At 40.2% G+C, this 18,052-nt stretch overlaps 1 protein-coding gene across 7 annotated transcripts in view; it reads right to left on the minus strand.

Moving 5' to 3' along the window:
- The window catches only part of LOC149173929 (uncharacterized), a 138,611-nt gene that overhangs the window by 39,976 nt on the left and 80,583 nt on the right, over nucleotides 1-18,052 (minus strand). For 4 of the 7 annotated variants that reach the window (XM_089424801.1, XM_089424802.1, XM_089424803.1 and 1 more), the window contains one exon: nucleotides 12,040-12,225. In XM_089424801.1, the coding sequence (XP_089280927.1) occupies nucleotides 12,040-12,225 (186 nt within the window). Of the gene's footprint in view, nucleotides 1-11,755; nucleotides 11,903-12,039; nucleotides 12,226-18,052 lie in introns of those variants that run through there. The other 3 variants (XM_089424804.1, XM_089424800.1, XM_089424806.1) reach the window with 2 other exon arrangements.

Below are 18,052 nucleotides of genomic sequence, written 5' to 3' on the forward strand. Positions count from 1 at the left end.
AATTTCCCCAAACCATTTCTGGGTCTTGGAGATCTTATGTGCCTTAGCCACTCCACCAATTTTCATGGCTAGAGCACATCCGATGCTACCACAAATCAACAGACAATGCATACAGGTAGGTTGATTCCAACATCAATTGTAAACAGTCTTGCTTGACCAGATTTTTAACATTTCAAGGAACCAATATCAGACCATCAAAACATATTAATGCTTTTAGCAGTTCCTTCATGCATTACTACTAAATGTCTCACTCCTAATATTTTCCAGTGACGGGTATAAAGCATCTGGAATTAAAAGTGCATATGATTGTGACTGGTCCTCAAAAGGATTTTATATAACACCATGGAATGAACAACTTTTCAATTCTTCTCACATGGGTAAAAACAAAATTACGGATATCCTACAATTGAAGATCAAATCCAGATGTTCAAGTAGGATGACAAAGCATCTACATTAGTTTCAAATACCAGAAAAATTTGAACATTCAAGAAATATATCCCAGATTTTTAGAGAAAAGATCAGTGAAAGCAATTTGTTCCAAACTTGCAGAGATTGGATAAGGGTTGCATTTAGTATTTTTAAGCAATACTTGGCAGTAAAAAGGTCAACATATGGCAGCAGTTTAGCATATTCGTGTTGGACACAGATTGTCACTGATGTCAATATGGCAATATTCGAGGAGCAAACGGAGCCACGAGGAGCCAAGAGGAGCCACAAGGAGCAAACGGGGTCAAGAGGAGCATATATCAAACATATGTGTTTTTAACACTATCAGAGGCGCAGATTTATATATATATATATATATATATATATATATATATATGCTATCGGGCCCGTAAAACCCATGAATGCATGTTTATATATATATATATATATATATATATATATATATATAGATAGATATGCTATCGGGCCCGTAAAACCCATGAATGCATGTTTTTACACTATCGGCGGACAGAAAGCTCATATACATAAGCAAATACACTATCGGATCCAGAAAACGGACTTGAAAATATATGCACGGGAGTTTTGGGATCCTATCGGGTCCAGCACCTCATATCGCATCGGCACGTCGGGATTATATATTGCAAGTGGTTAAGGCCCTGCCACACTAAAACCTCTGATTGCGATAAAGTATGTGGACCCGCCACGACAGTGTAATATGACTTAATGCATTATCGCGTCCGTCGCTATATCGCAAGCCATAAAGCCTTGCCACATGAAAGCGCCAATTGCGATAAGGCTGCGGACCCAACGGGCATATTAACTATGGTTTAATACCATATCGCATCCGCCCATCGCAATGCTACATAGAGGGTTGTCCGACTACAAGCGCCGATTGCGATAAAGCATGTGGACCCGATTAAACATTATAACATGGCTTAATATAATATCGCGTCCAGTGGAGGATCGGCCGTCGGCCATCGGTGATGCCATGGTCTTGATGTATAAAGGACCTCCGGAAGTCTAAAGCGCCGATTGCGATATGGACCAGACCCGATACAGGAATAGGTGCAATTGTAATATTTCCTCAAGTCCGCCTTTTAGTCTGTTTGACTGTTTTTCTCATATTCTCTGTGTAATGGAATTTTTGGCTTGCGCAGGGTGTTTTTAAGCCGAAAGGCTTATGATGGCTGTTTCGATGGTTCAGAAGGTTGAACGTCAGTTGAAAGGGGTGAATCATGGCGATTATGATTGCGACCGGGACAAAACATCTCCGTTTAACTGAAAGAACTCTGTGTATGCCCGCAATCATTGCCTAAAGGAGCACTGTTACAGTAAACCGGGAAGATGTGTTCTCTGTGGATCGTTTGGACCTGTATAATGAATTTACGTGTCCCCAGAAAGTCAGTAAACTTGCACAGCGCAGAGGAAGCCGCAGTGACCGAGGAGGAAGCCTAAGAGGCAGTGTAAGCGGAAACGAATGGACAGAGGCATGGGAATGAATAAAACAATAAAAACAAAGAACTGTGGTTGCTATTGTTGTGGTGAAGAACTAGAGTGTGAGGTAGCAGAAGCGAGGCAGTAGAGGCAGCAGAAGCAGCAGAGGCAGGAGAGTAGGAGTGAAGGAGAACCTCAGCTGAACAGAGATTAGCAGCATACCACTTTATACCAAGGTGGGTGATCCAGGTGGATATTGGTGGCCACCCGCTAATTCCACTTGGATCCCCTCTAGTGCTTCTTACAGTTTGTTTCAGTTTCCTTAATTATAGCACAGTTTACTATTTTTAGCAGTTTTTCGGGTCCTAAACTTCCAGAGCCGTTTTGAGGCCCTAAACGACGTTTTTTGGAAAATCTACCACCAGCGATTTTTTTGATAAAAATCGTCTTTTCCGTCGTAGTCCACGGAGAGATCTTTCCAACGGGCTATCATGCACGTCAAACGGAGATAGTACGACCAATTCGCGACCCCGGGAAGTTGATGTACCAACTTACCCAAAAACGGGGCCCATAATTAGCGTTTCATCTTCTAGGGTTAGGTTTTGGAATGTGAAGGGTTTTCCATTGTTTCTCAACAATAAATAGGCCTCCGAGCCTCATTGTAAGACAGTTCAGAGGCATGTAGCCACCACATCTCTTCTCAGAGATAAGCTACCATCGCCCTAGCTGGTTTATTTCCATTTCTGTTTGTACGCATATTTCAATATTTTACAGTAATGAATTGAGGTATTATTTCCGCTGCATATCTGTCTTTATGGTTATCTCTGTATTTTATTGCGTTCCTGTTTAAATCCGGATCAGTGGGTTGGAGCCTTAGAACCGAACAGGACTGAAGTCCTTAGGGGTACGTGCTCCTAAGTGCAGAACCACCGCAAAACAGAGTTAGTGCTCTGGAGGTTGGAGCCTCACTGAAGTCCAAGTTGGAGCTTGACAACTAATCACAATTAGATATATTCTTATATTGTATTTATTTCATTGCATTGTGTTGTGTTTAATAAAAGCATTAATTCCAGTTGTTGATTTCTGTGTTATATATATATATATATGCTTTTGGAAATAACTAGAACAATTAAAAAGAAATACTGATTCACCCCCCCTCTCAGTATTTCCAACAATTCTAGGCATCAAATTCACCAGATCCTAAATTCCAGCATTGGAGGTTCAAAGCCCCTAGCAGCAAAAGATCAGCAGATTGAGGATCATTTTACAGATTTCCAGCAGTCAATGAACCAATTTCATATCACAATGCATAATACTTGCAAACAGTTCAAAGTTTCCAGCAAATAAATTAGAGAGATTGCTTTATTTTAGTATATATTATTCAGGGTTTTATTCCAGAATTATTGTAACAGTTTAGGAGAGATCTAGTCTATATATTGTTTCATTTGTAATGTAAAATGGTTGGTTTTTTATGCCAAAACCTTTCAACTTTCTAAAAATTTGATTACAGAATTCTTAATTGAAGCCTCCCGGTTCCAGTTCATGACATAACTTATGTTTCCTATAGGTTTTTCTAGTGTTTTCATATCTTATTTCTGCACATGTTCAAAGTAACATAGCAGATTCTGGGTAAGAATAGATTCAGTATCAATCTCTCTGAAATCCCCTGCAAAGTTATAATCATTTAAAAGAGATTAGTTTATTCTACAGATTGTCTGAGATAGCTCCTCTACATTTTTAAATTGTTGCTTCTTGTCATCTCTTGAGTGTGTCTTGTTTGGCTGTAGAAGTCTTCTACACGCATCCAAATTTGCCTAGTTGATTAAGTATTCAGTATGATTGCTTAATTATCAGGAATTTCCTTATATTCTTCTGTCAAATTCTTTTAAAAAATCATGTTATTTTGTTAGGCTGGAAGCTGACACTTTGAGCAAGGACTCTGCAAGAGAGGGATTTATTCATGAACCGGGATTGTGCAATCATTAGTGACCACCCAAACTAAATCATAAATCTGGCCCTTGTGCTTCATAAGCTATTGTTTAGTGACAGCGAACAGCGTTAAACAAGGCCTCATTACTATTGAAGAAGCCCCCTCTGGTTCAAGGGCTAGCTTTGTTGATTTTGGGTAGCATTAGATATGCTCTAGCTCCGAAATTTTGTGGAGGGGCTAAAATACATGAGATCTCCAGAACCCAGAAATCGTTTGGAGAAATTCCACCCGAATGAGGAGTTATTAAAATAATTAATATTTTATATGAGTTCCTAGGTCCAAACTTAGGAAAATAGAAATATTAATGGGTATTAATAAGAATATGGGTGAGAAACTTCTAAGTGACGAAGATCAAGTATGTTTTAATCTTAGTCATTGATTAGGGAATTAATCTCGATCGTTGATTCATCAACAGGAAAAGTATAAGAGGAGGCTTGAGGACCAGTTGGAGATACACTTGAGAGATCAGTCAGTTCGATTTTTCTGGGGCGTGGTTTGCTGAGAAAATTGAATAGGTCATCTAAGTTGCAGTGATAGGGGCAATTCGGCAGAGGGACTTCAGTCCAAGGCTGATAATACATAGCAGAGAGGCAGAGCAGCACCAAGAGAGACAGCACAGAAGGAGAGCTCGTACGCAGCGTCACAGTGATGCAGTGACGCAGAGGGAGAGCTCTGACGCAGTGACACAGTGGAGGCTAAGGGGTCTCAGTGACACAGTGACACAACTCCTAGAGGAGGTGACACAGTTCCAGCACAAAGCTTGGAGCAGCCATCGTTGCCCAGCACTGGGAACAGCGCAGTCACCTGTGGGGTTTGTTCATCTCTCTCTGGATAGAGGTACTTTTTTCAAGTTGATTCTCTGTTGGGTGAGTCGGATTTGCCACCCTAGTTGTATTCACAAATCTGCTTAATAATACAAACCCTCTATATGTTGCACCGGTTTTCCCGAATTGGGTTTTTCAGGGGACGATTGTCCAAAAATAACGGTGTCCCTTGTGTATTTGTCTCGTTCTATTTCAGTTCATGATCTGTATGTATGTGTAGTCTGAAATAATGTTTTCATCGCTTATTAAATAATTAAATAACTTGTTGAATGTAAAAACAAGTAGGAGATGATAAACTAGTGATTGCAGTAGGATTTCTAATGTGTAGATTTAAAAATTTTCACAAACTTGAACCTAAAGATTGGTCAAGTTGGTTTCTCAGAGTAGTTTTTGCAGCCAAGAATTGCCTACGAGAAACAGTTACAACAAGGAGGGTGAATTGCCTCAGATATTTTTGTCAGTATTTTTCTCAGATAGAAATGCCAGTTTGGCATTATTTTATTGTACTCAAAATTTTGTTGTTGCATAAATAATAAAACCCTCAACTTCTGCACCAGCATTCCCACATTGGGTTTTTCTAGGGACGTTTGTCCAAAAATAACGGTGTCACAATTTTTATGTGTTAGAATTTCTCAGTTTCCAGTATTTTATTTTCCGCAGTAGTTTTATGGTGAAAATTGTTGTTGTGATTTTATTCATTGTTTGTCGTAGCAAATAAACTACATAATCAAATTTACAATTAGGAGAATAATTTCCAGTTATTGCAATAGATGAAATTTTCACATGGTATCAGAACATTAATGATTAGTCGAGAAGCTCAAACACTGACGAGAGAATTTCGTTGTTCAGAGGGAGCAGCAAGCCGAAATTCTGAGAGGTTCCGCAGTACTCTGACAGGTAGATCGAATTGTTGGGCAGGAGTTCGATTTTTCAGTGCAGGATGGCAGAAAAATTCGACTTTCCAGATTCAATGATTCCAGCGATCAAAGGGAGCAGCAACAACTTGGATTTTTCACTGAGAAGACTTCTGGTTGGACGCAAAAGGTTTTGCAGCAGCAGAATCAACGTAGAGTAAAATAGAAATAACACACAAATTGTCTTTTCTATGACCATGGACAGAATTGACATTCAGGAAGCTTCAAATTTGTCTTCCAGGTTGGAGGACGAATTTTCTTGCTTGTCAGGATCAACTTCACAGGGTGCCTAGTATATAGACAGTGGAGCATCAGCTCATATGAAAGGGGTTAGAGAATATTTCTCTAGCTCCAAGGAGGAGTAGATGGACTTCCAGATTACGATAAGAAACAAAATGAAGTGCACTCCAACAGGGAGAGGTACCATTGACTTTCAGAGGGAGTCAAGAGCAAGCACCAGCGCTATAGATGTATTCCATGTGCCAAGATTGGGTATGAACATGATTTCAGTATCCTAGTTACAAGATAAAGGATATGATATCTACTTCGTAGGGAAAAAAGTGTTTGTTAGACGCTCAAGTTGGAAAAGGGTAAGACAAATTGGAGTTCGAAGCAACAGATTGTACAGGGTGTAGCTCGACTCTCCAATGGCACTAATAGGCAGTGACAGTAGCAGTGGGAAGGAACTGAATGAGTTATGGCATAGGAGAATGGGACATCTACACCATGGAGCACTGAAGATGCTCAGGGAAACAGTAACAGGGGTTCCAGAACTTGGCATGGAACACAATGATGTGTGCAGAGGATGCATACTTGGGAAGTATGTTAAGGCAGCATTTCCGAGAAGCGATAGCAGAGCAAATGGCGTGTTAGGACTTATATACTCAAATATTTGTGGCCCGATGTCCACTAGAGCTCTCAGTGGTGCCGAATAGTTCGTCACCTTTATTGATGACCATTCTAGGAAAACCTGGATCTATTTATTGAAGACAAAAGATGAGGCCTTCAATCATTTCAGAGAGTTTAAGGCCCTCGTGGAAAATGCGATAGGGAAGAAGATCAAGGTGCTTCGCTCAGATAATGGTGGAGAATATATTGATAAAGACTTCATAATTTTTTGTGCGAAGGAAGGTATCATAAGAGAATCTACAGCTCCGTATAATCCACAGCAGAATGGGGTAGCAAAGCAAAAAAATAAAACCATAGTTGAGGCTCCAAAAGCAATATTATATGACCAGGATTTGCCCAAATTTCTATGGGCAAAGGCATGTAACACGACCGTGTATATTCAGAACAGGACTCCTCGTAGAGCATTGGAGATGAAAACGCCAAAAGGGCTCTTCATAGGGAAGAAGCCAGAAGTTAGTCACTTCAAGATCTTTCACAGTATTGCTTATTGCCACGTGCCATATGAGAAGCGCGCCAAATTGGATTAGAGTTTATCTTTGGGTATAGCAAGACCTCCAAGGCATACAAGATCTACATTCCTAGCAATAGAAAGATTGTAGTGACATGGGAGGTAAAGTTCATGGAAGATCGAGCTTTCAAGAGATCTCGTGAGATGCCTGCAGGTGATCACAATCAACCAATTGAAGCTCCATTGGTCCAGCAACAGGGGCATCTAGTGGGGCAGTCACAGGGATCCAGTACAGTAACTAGTACTAGCATTGCCTCAGGAGAAGGGAATCCAGTGAGATCTTAGGAAACAGAGCAGCAGGGGCAGGATGAAGAGGAGCTAATAAAACATCCCACTACTAGTGGTCGAGCCAGCGAAGAGGTTCTTCAGACATTGAGAGATGCAAAGGAGTTTGTTGGAGCTCTTAGGACGAACAAGAGAGAGCAAAGGCAACCTAACAGATATCAAGCATTGGTAGCTCAAGTTGCATAACCTTCCAGCTTTCAGGAAGTTGCACAACATCAGGTGCGAGTAGATGTCGTGGTAGAAGAATACATCTCTATCATGACAAATGATTTTTGGGAGGTGGTGTCGAGGCCTGAGGATAGGTTAGTTGTAGGTTCTCGATGGATCTACAAGATCAAGTATATTGCAGATGGCAACGTGGAAAAGTACAAGGCTAGTTCGTGGCAGAGGGGTATGCAAGGTGAGAAGGGATAGATTATGAGACCTTCGCCCCAGTTGCCAGATACACCTCTATTTGGTCTTATATCCCTAACAACTTAGATGGGATGGCAGATTCACCAGATGGGCGTCTAGACAACATTCTTGAACGAGATGATAGAGGAAGAGGTGTACATTGAACAGCCAGAGGGCTTCGAGACTAATGAGAGGTGCACTCATGTGTGCAGATTGAGGAAAGCTCTATACGAGCTCAAATAGGCTCCCAGGGCATGATATGGTTTGAATGACAGCTACTTGCAGCAGATGGGATTCGTCAAGAGTGGCACAAATCCCAACCTTTACTATTTGATGGTAGAGGATGAGTCACTCATACTAGTATTGTATGTGGATGATCTATTCTTGACAGGATCATCAAGGCTCATAGAGGACTGCAAGAGGAACCTAGCAGCAGAGTTTGATATGAAGGATTTGGGGTTGAAGCACCATTTCCTAGGATTGGAAGTTTGGCAGAAGGATGGGGAGATTTTTCTTGGGCAAGGAAGATACACTACAGATATTCTGAAGAGGTTCAAAATGCATGATTGTAGACCCATGTTTATGCCCATGATCACCAACTTGAAAAAGATAGATGCATCATATGACAAGGATGTTGACCCCACCTTGTATAGACAACTTATCAATTCTCTCATGTATTTGGTTAACACTAGACCAAATATTTGCTTTGCATTCAATACCCTCAGTCAGTTTATGTTAGAACCGAAGAGGGTACATTGGGCATATCTTGAGGTACGTGTGAGGCATATCTTGAGGTACGTGCATGGCATAGTCGAGTATGGGTTGAAATATACCAGAGGGGATGACATCAGACTATGTGGGTTCACAGATGCAAATTGGGCAAGCAGTTTAGTGGACAGGAAAAGTAACTCTGGGTATTGCTTTAGCGTGGGATTAGGGATGGTTTCCTGGTGTAGAAGGATGCAGAAGTCAATAGCACTGAGCTCTGCAGAAGCTAAGTCTATGGCGGCAAGCACAACTACGTGCAAAGCTATATGGCTTCGGAGGGTGCTAGTAAGCTTGTTCAGGCAGAGAATGGAGGTGACCAGTGTCCACGTTGAAACACATAAATATTCGGTGTCATTTGATCAAAGATTGTGTATAGCATGGAGCAGTCCAGGTATAGTATGTTCCCATAGAAAAGCAGGTTGCAGATATACTCACAAAAGCTCTAGGGAGAGATAAGTTTGTCTATTTCAGAGAACAAACGGGTATGGTGGAGAACTCATTTTAGTAGCAAGGACAAATTATTTTGGATGCTTCTCAATTCTAGTAGTTGCAGTTGCAGCAGCCACAGATGAGAGGGAGTTGTAGTGCAGATGCAGTGTTGGCAACAGTATAGCAGGGTCAGCAGTAGAACGAATACAGCATCAAAGTTGTGCAGTGGTTAGCGGACAGTGTGGCCAGACATTAGTGTTGATTTGGGGTAGCATCAGATGTGCTCTAGGCCTCAAATTTTGTAGGAAGGCTTGGGCACATGTATTCCAAAGAACCCAAAAAGCATTTTGGGGAATTCCCCCCCCAGAAACAGTTTTATTAAAATAATTAATTATTTTATATGGGACCCCAAGTCTAAACTTAGGAAAATAAACTAATTAATGGGTATTAATCTAACTGTGGGTGTAACTTCTAGAAGAAGAGGAGGATCAAGCAGAAATGATCTTAGCAATTGATTAGCTTCTAATTTGGGTCACTGAATGTCAACGAGGAGATTATTTAAGGAGGCTTGAGGGTCATTTGGAAAGACACACAGAGAGAGTTCAGAGAACCGATTTTCTGAAGCAAAACAACTGCCGGGAGATTTTCGATAGTGAGCTTTTGCAGTGAGGGGCAAGGATAGTTGGGTTGGAGTATCTGCTCCATGACCCAGGATTAGCAGCAGAGAGGTAGAGAGGCACTAGGAGAAGGCAGTGCAAACCTAGGAGGGGTTGACGCTAGGCCAGAAGGGCCCACGCAGAGCTGAAGCGGAGCTAGAAGGGCTCACGCAGAAGCAGTGCAGTCTTCTAGTGTAGAAATCCGAAATCTATCGGGGAGCTGAGATTTCTTAGTTGGGAGGGCTGCGAACTGCTCCAGAGGGCAAACGTTTCCCAGTTGGGCTAACGCAGAGCCTGTTGAGACTGACGCATGGCCTACGCAGGGCCATCGCAGAGATAGTCGGGGACAATTGGTTCAGCTGCCAGAACAGCGGGAATTGCAGAGTAGAGTGAGGTAATCTCACTAAGTTTTTCTGCCAATTTATTTTCTCTGTAACTGGATTGTCGGAAGGGCAACCAGAGTTGTATTCAGAAACTACTGCATAATAATATAAACCCTCAGAACTGTTGCATCGGTTTTCCCGCATTGGGTTTTTCCGAGGACATTTGTCCAAAAATAACTATGTCATTTATGTTGTATTTTCTTTCTTGCTCAGTCTCTTGCTTCTGCATATAATTTAATTAAGTGAAGGTTACTGTGTATGTATTACAATATTTTCCATAGGAAACTGCAAGTAATTTGTTTAAAGAAATTTAACAAATAGGAGTAATATCATCAATTGTTGCAATAGGGATTCCGGCGTTGGAATTTTCACAATCAGCAGCGTGACAGAGGATGATACAGAGACAGAGTGTTGTAGCAGGGGTGTGCAACACTAGAACACATTCCTCGCTAAGAGGTACTGTTAGTTTTGTAACATTGGATGTGTTCTAGTCACGAAACTTGGTGGAGAGGCGAGAATACATGAGATCTCTATAACCCAGAAATCATTTCTAGAAATTCCAGCTATAGATGGCTTAATTAGATTATTAACCTATTTTTTTGTTTTCTAAGTCTAAATTTAGGAAAATTGGTTAATTAATCATAATTAATTAAGTCAAGGTGAAAATTCTCTAGAAATTCACACAGATCGACAGGGAATTAATCTGGGCCCTTGATTACGTTCTAATCTTGGTTGTTGGTGCTCCAGCAAAGGATTATAAGAAGTCGATAGGTAGATGGAGAATGCACCAGTGTAGATACTTAGAGATCTAGACAATTCGATTTTCTAGTACAAGTGATTCAGCGGGAGAAATCGAGTCAGAGGTTGAGTTGGAGGTGGCAGAGGGTCAGAGTAGCAGATTTCTGGAGGAGTCTCTAGTTCCGGAAGAGTCAGAAGAGAAGGCCGAATATATTCCTCGGGAGGCAGTGTTGGGACTGCGCAGTACCTCATGATAGGCAGTTTAATTCAGCCAGAAGGAGGCTCAATTCAGCTTCCAAAGGCCAGTAATTTTCTAGCAAGCCGGAAGAATCACTTCCGGTGGAAGCAATAGGCTAGACGTCACATCAGAGGCAGTTTCCTGGCAGTATGTGTAGGGCATGCGCAGAAGTAGAGCAAAACGCTGACACAGAGGGTTCCAGAGCCAGTTCTGAGGCTCAATTTGTTGCGGGATTGCATGAGGGCAAATTCCCTCAGATATTTTGGACAATATTTTTCTCATATAGAAACGTCAATTTGGCATTATTTTATTGTACTTAGAATTTCTGACGCTGCATAAATAATAAAACTCTCAACTGTTACACCGGTTTTCCCACATTGGGCTTTTCGGAGGACAATTGTCCAAAAATAACGGTGTCACAATTCTTGTGTGTGCTAGAATTTCTCAGTTTCCAGTATTTTATTTTCCACAGTGTTTTTATGGTGAAAATTGCAGTTGTGATTTTATTCATTGTTTGTCGTAGCAAATAAACTACGTAATTAAATTTACAGTTAGGAGAATAATTTCCAGATACTGCAATAGATGAAATTTTCACAAATTCGACCCCCTTTCGTATTCCTATTTTCCTTGTGGTTTGATTTTCCTAGGGAGTTCGATTTCCCCTTTCTTAAGTGACCCCCACAACTTAATACCACTATTTTTCTTTTCTTTTTTCTAATTTGAGCCTTCCTTTTTCTCCAAAAATTAAATTAAGCCTCCACAAGCCATTTTTCCTAAGTCTCTATGCCAAAATTATTTATTAATCACCAAAATTGCAAAATTGGGTATTTCCCTTAGCAAAATTTTAATTGGGGACATGACAGCTCATATGGCATGGCCAAAAAGTTCTGCAGTAACCCTGCTGAAAGAGGGTTAACACTTCCAAATCATTTTATAGGAGCTGTCTTGGTGGTTCTCCTTTGCATTGACATCATTGTAATTTGTACCTAGCAATCCCATTGACTTATTTTAGTGATCATTTCCTGGATATTAATACAATTATTTTATCTTGTCTTATACCATATTATTTGTAGTTTCTACTATAATTGCATAATATTGCAAAACAGATGTCAAAGATACTAACCTTAATAAAGTCTTGTGACCTTCTCAACAACAATTGAGGACTGAAAGCAGTAATACGAGCCAATGTCTTGCTCTCAATACCAAGACCATTTATCTGGTTCAACACCGATTTTAGTTTGTCAGGTGAATAACCTAACAGTTGGGGACATCTTGTTATTCCTCGAACTACATTTTTCTTTGGCACCTGCTGAAGACAATTAAGAGCTGATAGATATCAGTCAATGAACTCAAAAATCTACCAATCTGTAAAACATTAAAAACAAGCTTCCATATATTACCAGCAGTTGTAGAATTTCTACCAGTTCAAAAAAAGAACACCAATCAACAGAGAAACCAAAAGGGGCAATAAAGGTCGCATTTTAATCAACCAAAACAGATAATGACGTAGTAAAACTAGTTCAATTTCAGTTCGTTATGAAATACAATAATACATTAATAATTGAATGTAGCAAACAGGATGACAGAAAAGATATTAATAAATTGATGATAGTAAAAAGGACCAGAGATACTTAATTGGGCAGTTGATGGACATGGTATACGGAAATTGTTACAAACCAACCCATATTTATACTCAACAGCCAGGGATAATAACAAAGGAGAATCACTATAAATTACATTCATGCACATTGAATAAATACAAACAGAGGAGAAACTCAAAGGTAAATGTTAGAATAGTTCCAGCATCATCTTACCCAGAAACACTTTACACTTAGAACATAAAAAGAAATTTACAATCTTGAAATACAGAGAGGGCTGTGCCAATACAGGTATGGAAATGCAAGTTCTCGCAGAAAAAAAATTCCAAGTCATGACATGCTAGGCAGCAGGTGCATGAAAATTTGGCAGCTATGCTGGGTTTCCAAAGGATGTTCCAATTTTGTAACAAATAGCCATATTTGTGTGCTATATTTTCTATTACAATTAAACTATCTAGTCATCAAAAATCTCTCACAAATTTATAGCTTTTGTGTCACCATACCATACAAATACAGTTAAACGCTGTTTGGAGTGAAAGCAACGTGGGAGCAGCAACTGTTAATTTTCAAAAGTGTAATGTCCCTTCCTAAATATTTTGCTAAGGAAAATCACAATTTTGCCATTTTTGTCAATTTTGGGGCCTAAGGCAATTTTGGGGAAAGAACTTAGGACAAGGGGGTCGAAATTATTTCCTTAGTGGAATGTGGGGGCCACTTCCCCATGAAATACGTGCCCCCTTGATGGAGAAATTCGAATGGCTAAGGAAGGGGCTCGAATTGCTTAGTGAAGTGGCCCACATGAAGGAAGGGAGCAGCAAGTATAAATAAGAGGAAGGCAGCATTATTTGGGGCTTTTGATCATTTGACATCTAATTGTTACTCTAGATGTTTAGTTGAGTTACATAGTGCTGCTGAGCGTTTCCCAAGGAGGAATCTCAACCCCTCTTTGGTGAACTTCGAGTGCCAACCTAGGAAGGCAACTTCATCCATCTTTGGAAGCTTGGGAGAGATACCATGCAGATATCATGAATTTCTGGCTCAGTTGGGACGCAGGGAAGGAGCCACGCAGTTCATGGTGAAGTGTGGTGCTAGAGTGAGAAGCCATACTATTGCTGGGTAATTTCTTGACCAAATTTCAGGTAAAGGGAGAGGATTTTCAGGTGCAGAGGGTGCCTTTCACAACATTACGGATTTTTGTGGTTAGGTATGCATCATCTTACCCCAGGACTGCGCAGTCATGTGCAGAGCTGATTGTGGGGAGGCTTGAGAGAAGGATTGAGGAGCTGAGTTTGTTTGGAATCTAATTGGAGGGAATTTATGGAGATTTCCTAGCCCTTTTGAGTAGCAGCAAACACAATATCTATTACAGGTGACATTTTCTGGCAGTGGAGAAGGGCCAAGCATGTGGGGGTCAATTTTGGAGTATCAAAACTAGGGAGTATCAAAACTAGGGCAAACCCTTTCTAGATTTTTCTGGGTTTGGGGTGAGGAGTTCGGGATTAATTTGGTGGAATTATTTGGGCAGTTTTGGAGGCACAAACAGGGGTTCCATTCAGCCAGCAGTGCACTTCTTCAAGGACCTGTGCAGACTTTTGATGGGAGACCTTCTACATCACTTGGGCAGCTAATATTCACTCACCTAGGGCTTGTAGCTTTCTTTAAGCAAACCCAGGTGCACTCCTTCCAATCTATTCTGTACTCCCATAGTTATTTATAAATAAAATTGACCCATTTGGTGTGTTTTGGAGCAAATCTGGTTATCTGATTTTTGGGTGTGAAATTTTTATGTTGAATGTGTTGTGTTACCGCTCAAACTAGCAGCGGACCTAAGGGGAAATGCTAGGCCAAGGGCAACAAATGGAGTATTAGCCAGTGTTATCAGAACCGAACCGGAACCGGTGAAACTGGCCGGTCCGGCCATTTTTGGCCTGAAACCGGGCCTCCGAACAGGCCGGTTCAGTACCGGTTTTTTCCCTGTGTCCCTTCCCAGGTCAGCGTAAAAAAATTGTCTTTTTTTAATTTATTTTTATTTTTTCAATTGGTTGGTTTAATTCTAATTCTCCCCGAGGCCAGCCTAATATTCAAGCCTATGGTCCTATTATTGCTATGTAAAAGTGACATTCTCCTTAATCTTTAATTTCCATCATTTTATTTAAATTTTTAACATTACCATGAAATGACTCAGGATGTTTGAGAATGGTTCCAACCTCATTGGATTTCATACGGAGAAAGTAGAATTTTAGATTCCACTGAAAATCTAGTAGACTTAACAATTTTTCAGGATATCTGGATTGCGGGGATTGCAACATTTCTATTGGATTTTGTCATGTACGAGGTTAAGGAACTAGTATTTAATAAAGAGCAACAAACCCTCTATGTACTTTGATGTTAGTGGCAATGGTTGTCAAACTCCTCTATCATGGCTACTAAAAATGTACCCATCACTAAAACAAAATCTTGACTTGACATGCTACGCTTTTTCTATCTTATTTTAACGCTTAGAGGTTATATTGACGATAAAGATCCCACTATAGGCAATTATTGCAAACTTGGATGCTACTCATTCTTCAAATGAGGATGAAGAGGATGATCGAGATGATGATTTTGATGATAACATTGACAATTAGCACTTGTAGGTTGTAGTTGTAGTATTGTAGATTGTACTATCATACTATCATATTAATTTGGACTAGAAAGGCCTTTTAGAGCCTGTTGCTTGATGTTTTTTGGTTCAACGATGTTTTGCACTAGGTGTTATTTTGGTTATATGCACTATTACTTGCTATATAAAAGAGAACTTTTGCATATTTGTGTATAAATGGTTTGGATTCATATGGATGCACATGAATATATATGTTTTTCTTTAAAATATAAGTATTTTATGTGTTTTTGGTAAACCTTTTTTTTTTTGGTTTTTTACCGGTTCCAGTCCAGTTCCAACCGGTTCCCGATCCACAAGGTTTTTCGGTTCGATCACTGGTTTGGTTCTGATAACATTGGTCTTAGCCCACTGCCACCTCAGCTAAGGCTCCCTTCTATTTACGGACTTTCAGCGATGGGAGGAGACCTGATATGTGTGGAGTCACTAAATGAAAGATGAGTCAATGGATATGAGTGACCTGAATAACCCTTTCCCAAAATTTGAAGGATAGAGATTGTTTGCTTTGTAAGCAAGGTATTAGGTAATCTAGGGAAAGGAAGAGGGGATTTGAGGGTCAAGTTTATAGGATAAGATGTGTGAAGGAGTTTCCCAATCCCTAAAATCCTTGTTAGATTTGGTATTCCGGATGGTTCTTAAAGAATGGTTTCCCAAAGGAGTGGGACCACACGGGACCAAGTGGACCCAGTTGAGTATGAGGAAGGAATGTAGCAACAAATAATATTCTTACCCTAGACCAGTTTTACAGGGTTCGCTGAACTTGAACCTTGAGGTTCGAAATTCGGCGAAACTCAAAAAAAAATTCAGGTTCGGGTCAAGTTCGATAAATTTCGATTCATGTTCGATTTTTTTGCGTGTCTTATTTGACGTGTTAAGTTCGATAAATTTATGTGCATGTTCGATTTTTTGCTTGCCTTGTTTAGCATTGCAGGGTCCGTCGTATTTCAACTTTGGAGTTCCAATCTCTTCGTGTTACAGGGTTTGCTCGACATATAAGAAAAGGCCAGCCGTCGTTTAGGAAAATCTTGTTTCACTATTTCTAGGGTTTGACGTCATTCATTGTTACTTCAAATTCACGGTTTAAAACCATATAATAAAACGTTGGCCGCCGTTTGGGAATACTGCATTTTATATAAAGTAGTTTTAGGGTTTGACATCATTCATGATTATCTCAAACTCACGGTTTTGATAAGCGGACTTCGATGCATATTGATAGCCTCGCTATATGCAGGCTTGGCCCTGTCACATAACGCATCAATAAAAAATCACTGATATTTAATTGTGTTGTCGTGTCTGGTATGTACACTATCTTGGAATCTTTAAAATATCATATTAATATGATCCATCTGCATAAAAATTATACAGAAACATTATTTATAAAATTATATATATATATATATATATTCGAATTTCATGGCGAACCTCATTCGAACTTTATCTGAAAATTCGAATTCGAATCGAACTTAATCATTGTCGAACTCGAATTCGAACCCGAACTATGTGACATTGCCCTAGACAAGGTGGAGAGAGGATCAAAGAAAATATAATTAGTCAAAGATGTTGGTTTGACCCTGAGAAGTGCTAGCCTTGGGGATGGCAGGGCAATTTTTGGTCTTGGAGCTAGGGCTTGGCTTTTCTGAGTTCTCCCAACTCCATTGTCGGAATGTCTTCAAATTTGGAGGAAGGCTAGAGGAAGGGCTAGCGCAGGAGACCCTAGGAGATCGAAATTTTTTAGTGGCTAGCTTGTCAGGAAATTGATGCCGTAGGCACCCCAATGTGGCTAGACTTGGGAGAAGGTGAAAGAATAAGAGTTTTCGTCACCACCCTTGGCGGATCAGTGCCTTAATCCTTGGGAGAATGGAGTCTATGTTGATTATGTGTAAGATTTCTTGGTTCCCAGTCAAGGAGGCCTCAAAATTACTTCACAAACCCTCTAGGTCAAGTGAAAGCAATCTTGCAACTTTTATACTTCAAATGCACAAGAGGAATGGCTTATCAAGGTCAAATTTTACCCCTAGGAGATTTCGCTCACACTACATGGCCCATACATGGAGAGAACGTTATAATAGAGACAATCCCACAATATTAAGCAATAATTTGCATGCAGCAATTAGCCCTAAAACAACGAAAATCCCAATCCAGCATATATGACAAAAGTAACAAGAATAACATCAAAATTTCGTACCTACAGAGTATATCCAACCATTCACAAATAACAATAGAGAAGCTCCAAGAGAAGATAAACCAATAGCCATACATCAAACTTCATCCATAAATGCTCAAATTCATCCTCCAGAAAAAAGTGTGAAATTCTCTAAAGAAGAGAGAGATCCAATCCAAAGTGATGATGAGAAATGAACTCATCTCACTCCTAGTTATAGTATATACACAACTTAGGAGTTTGAATTAGCCTCCTTGGCCTACATAAGCCCCAAAAATAAAATAATGTCCTAATAATACAACTTTTGGTGATAAGCCCACCAAACTAGCTCATAAATGAAAAAGCAAGCCTCTCAAGAGGTCAAATAATAATCTATGCATGTAATAGGGCCCTCTAAGAGGACTAATGAGGTTCATAGGTGCCACAATGAAGAATAGGACCTTCAAAAGCAATGGGCAAGGGGTTGGCCCCTTGTAATAACTGGTGATGCTCCAAATGGCATGTGGGGGGCACACAAGTGTTCTCTTGGGTATCCAAACAAATCGAAGATGCTTGTAGATCGCCTGCAAGGGCTAGGATGATGGTGTAGGTGATGTCGCATCATCGTGTAAGTCCTAGATCATCTGCCAAGTGTATGGTTTAGATTTGGGGCCAGCGAAGCATAATGAATCAAGTGCATCCTCCTCATCCAATAAGTGAACCACGAGCAATCTCTAAA

This window comes from Pinus tabuliformis, chromosome 4_2, assembly GCF_031772625.1.
Source record: "Pinus tabuliformis cultivar Carrire ecotype Pingquan chromosome 4_2, CPIR1, whole genome shotgun sequence".
Taxonomy (NCBI): domain Eukaryota; kingdom Viridiplantae; phylum Streptophyta; class Pinopsida; order Pinales; family Pinaceae; genus Pinus; species Pinus tabuliformis.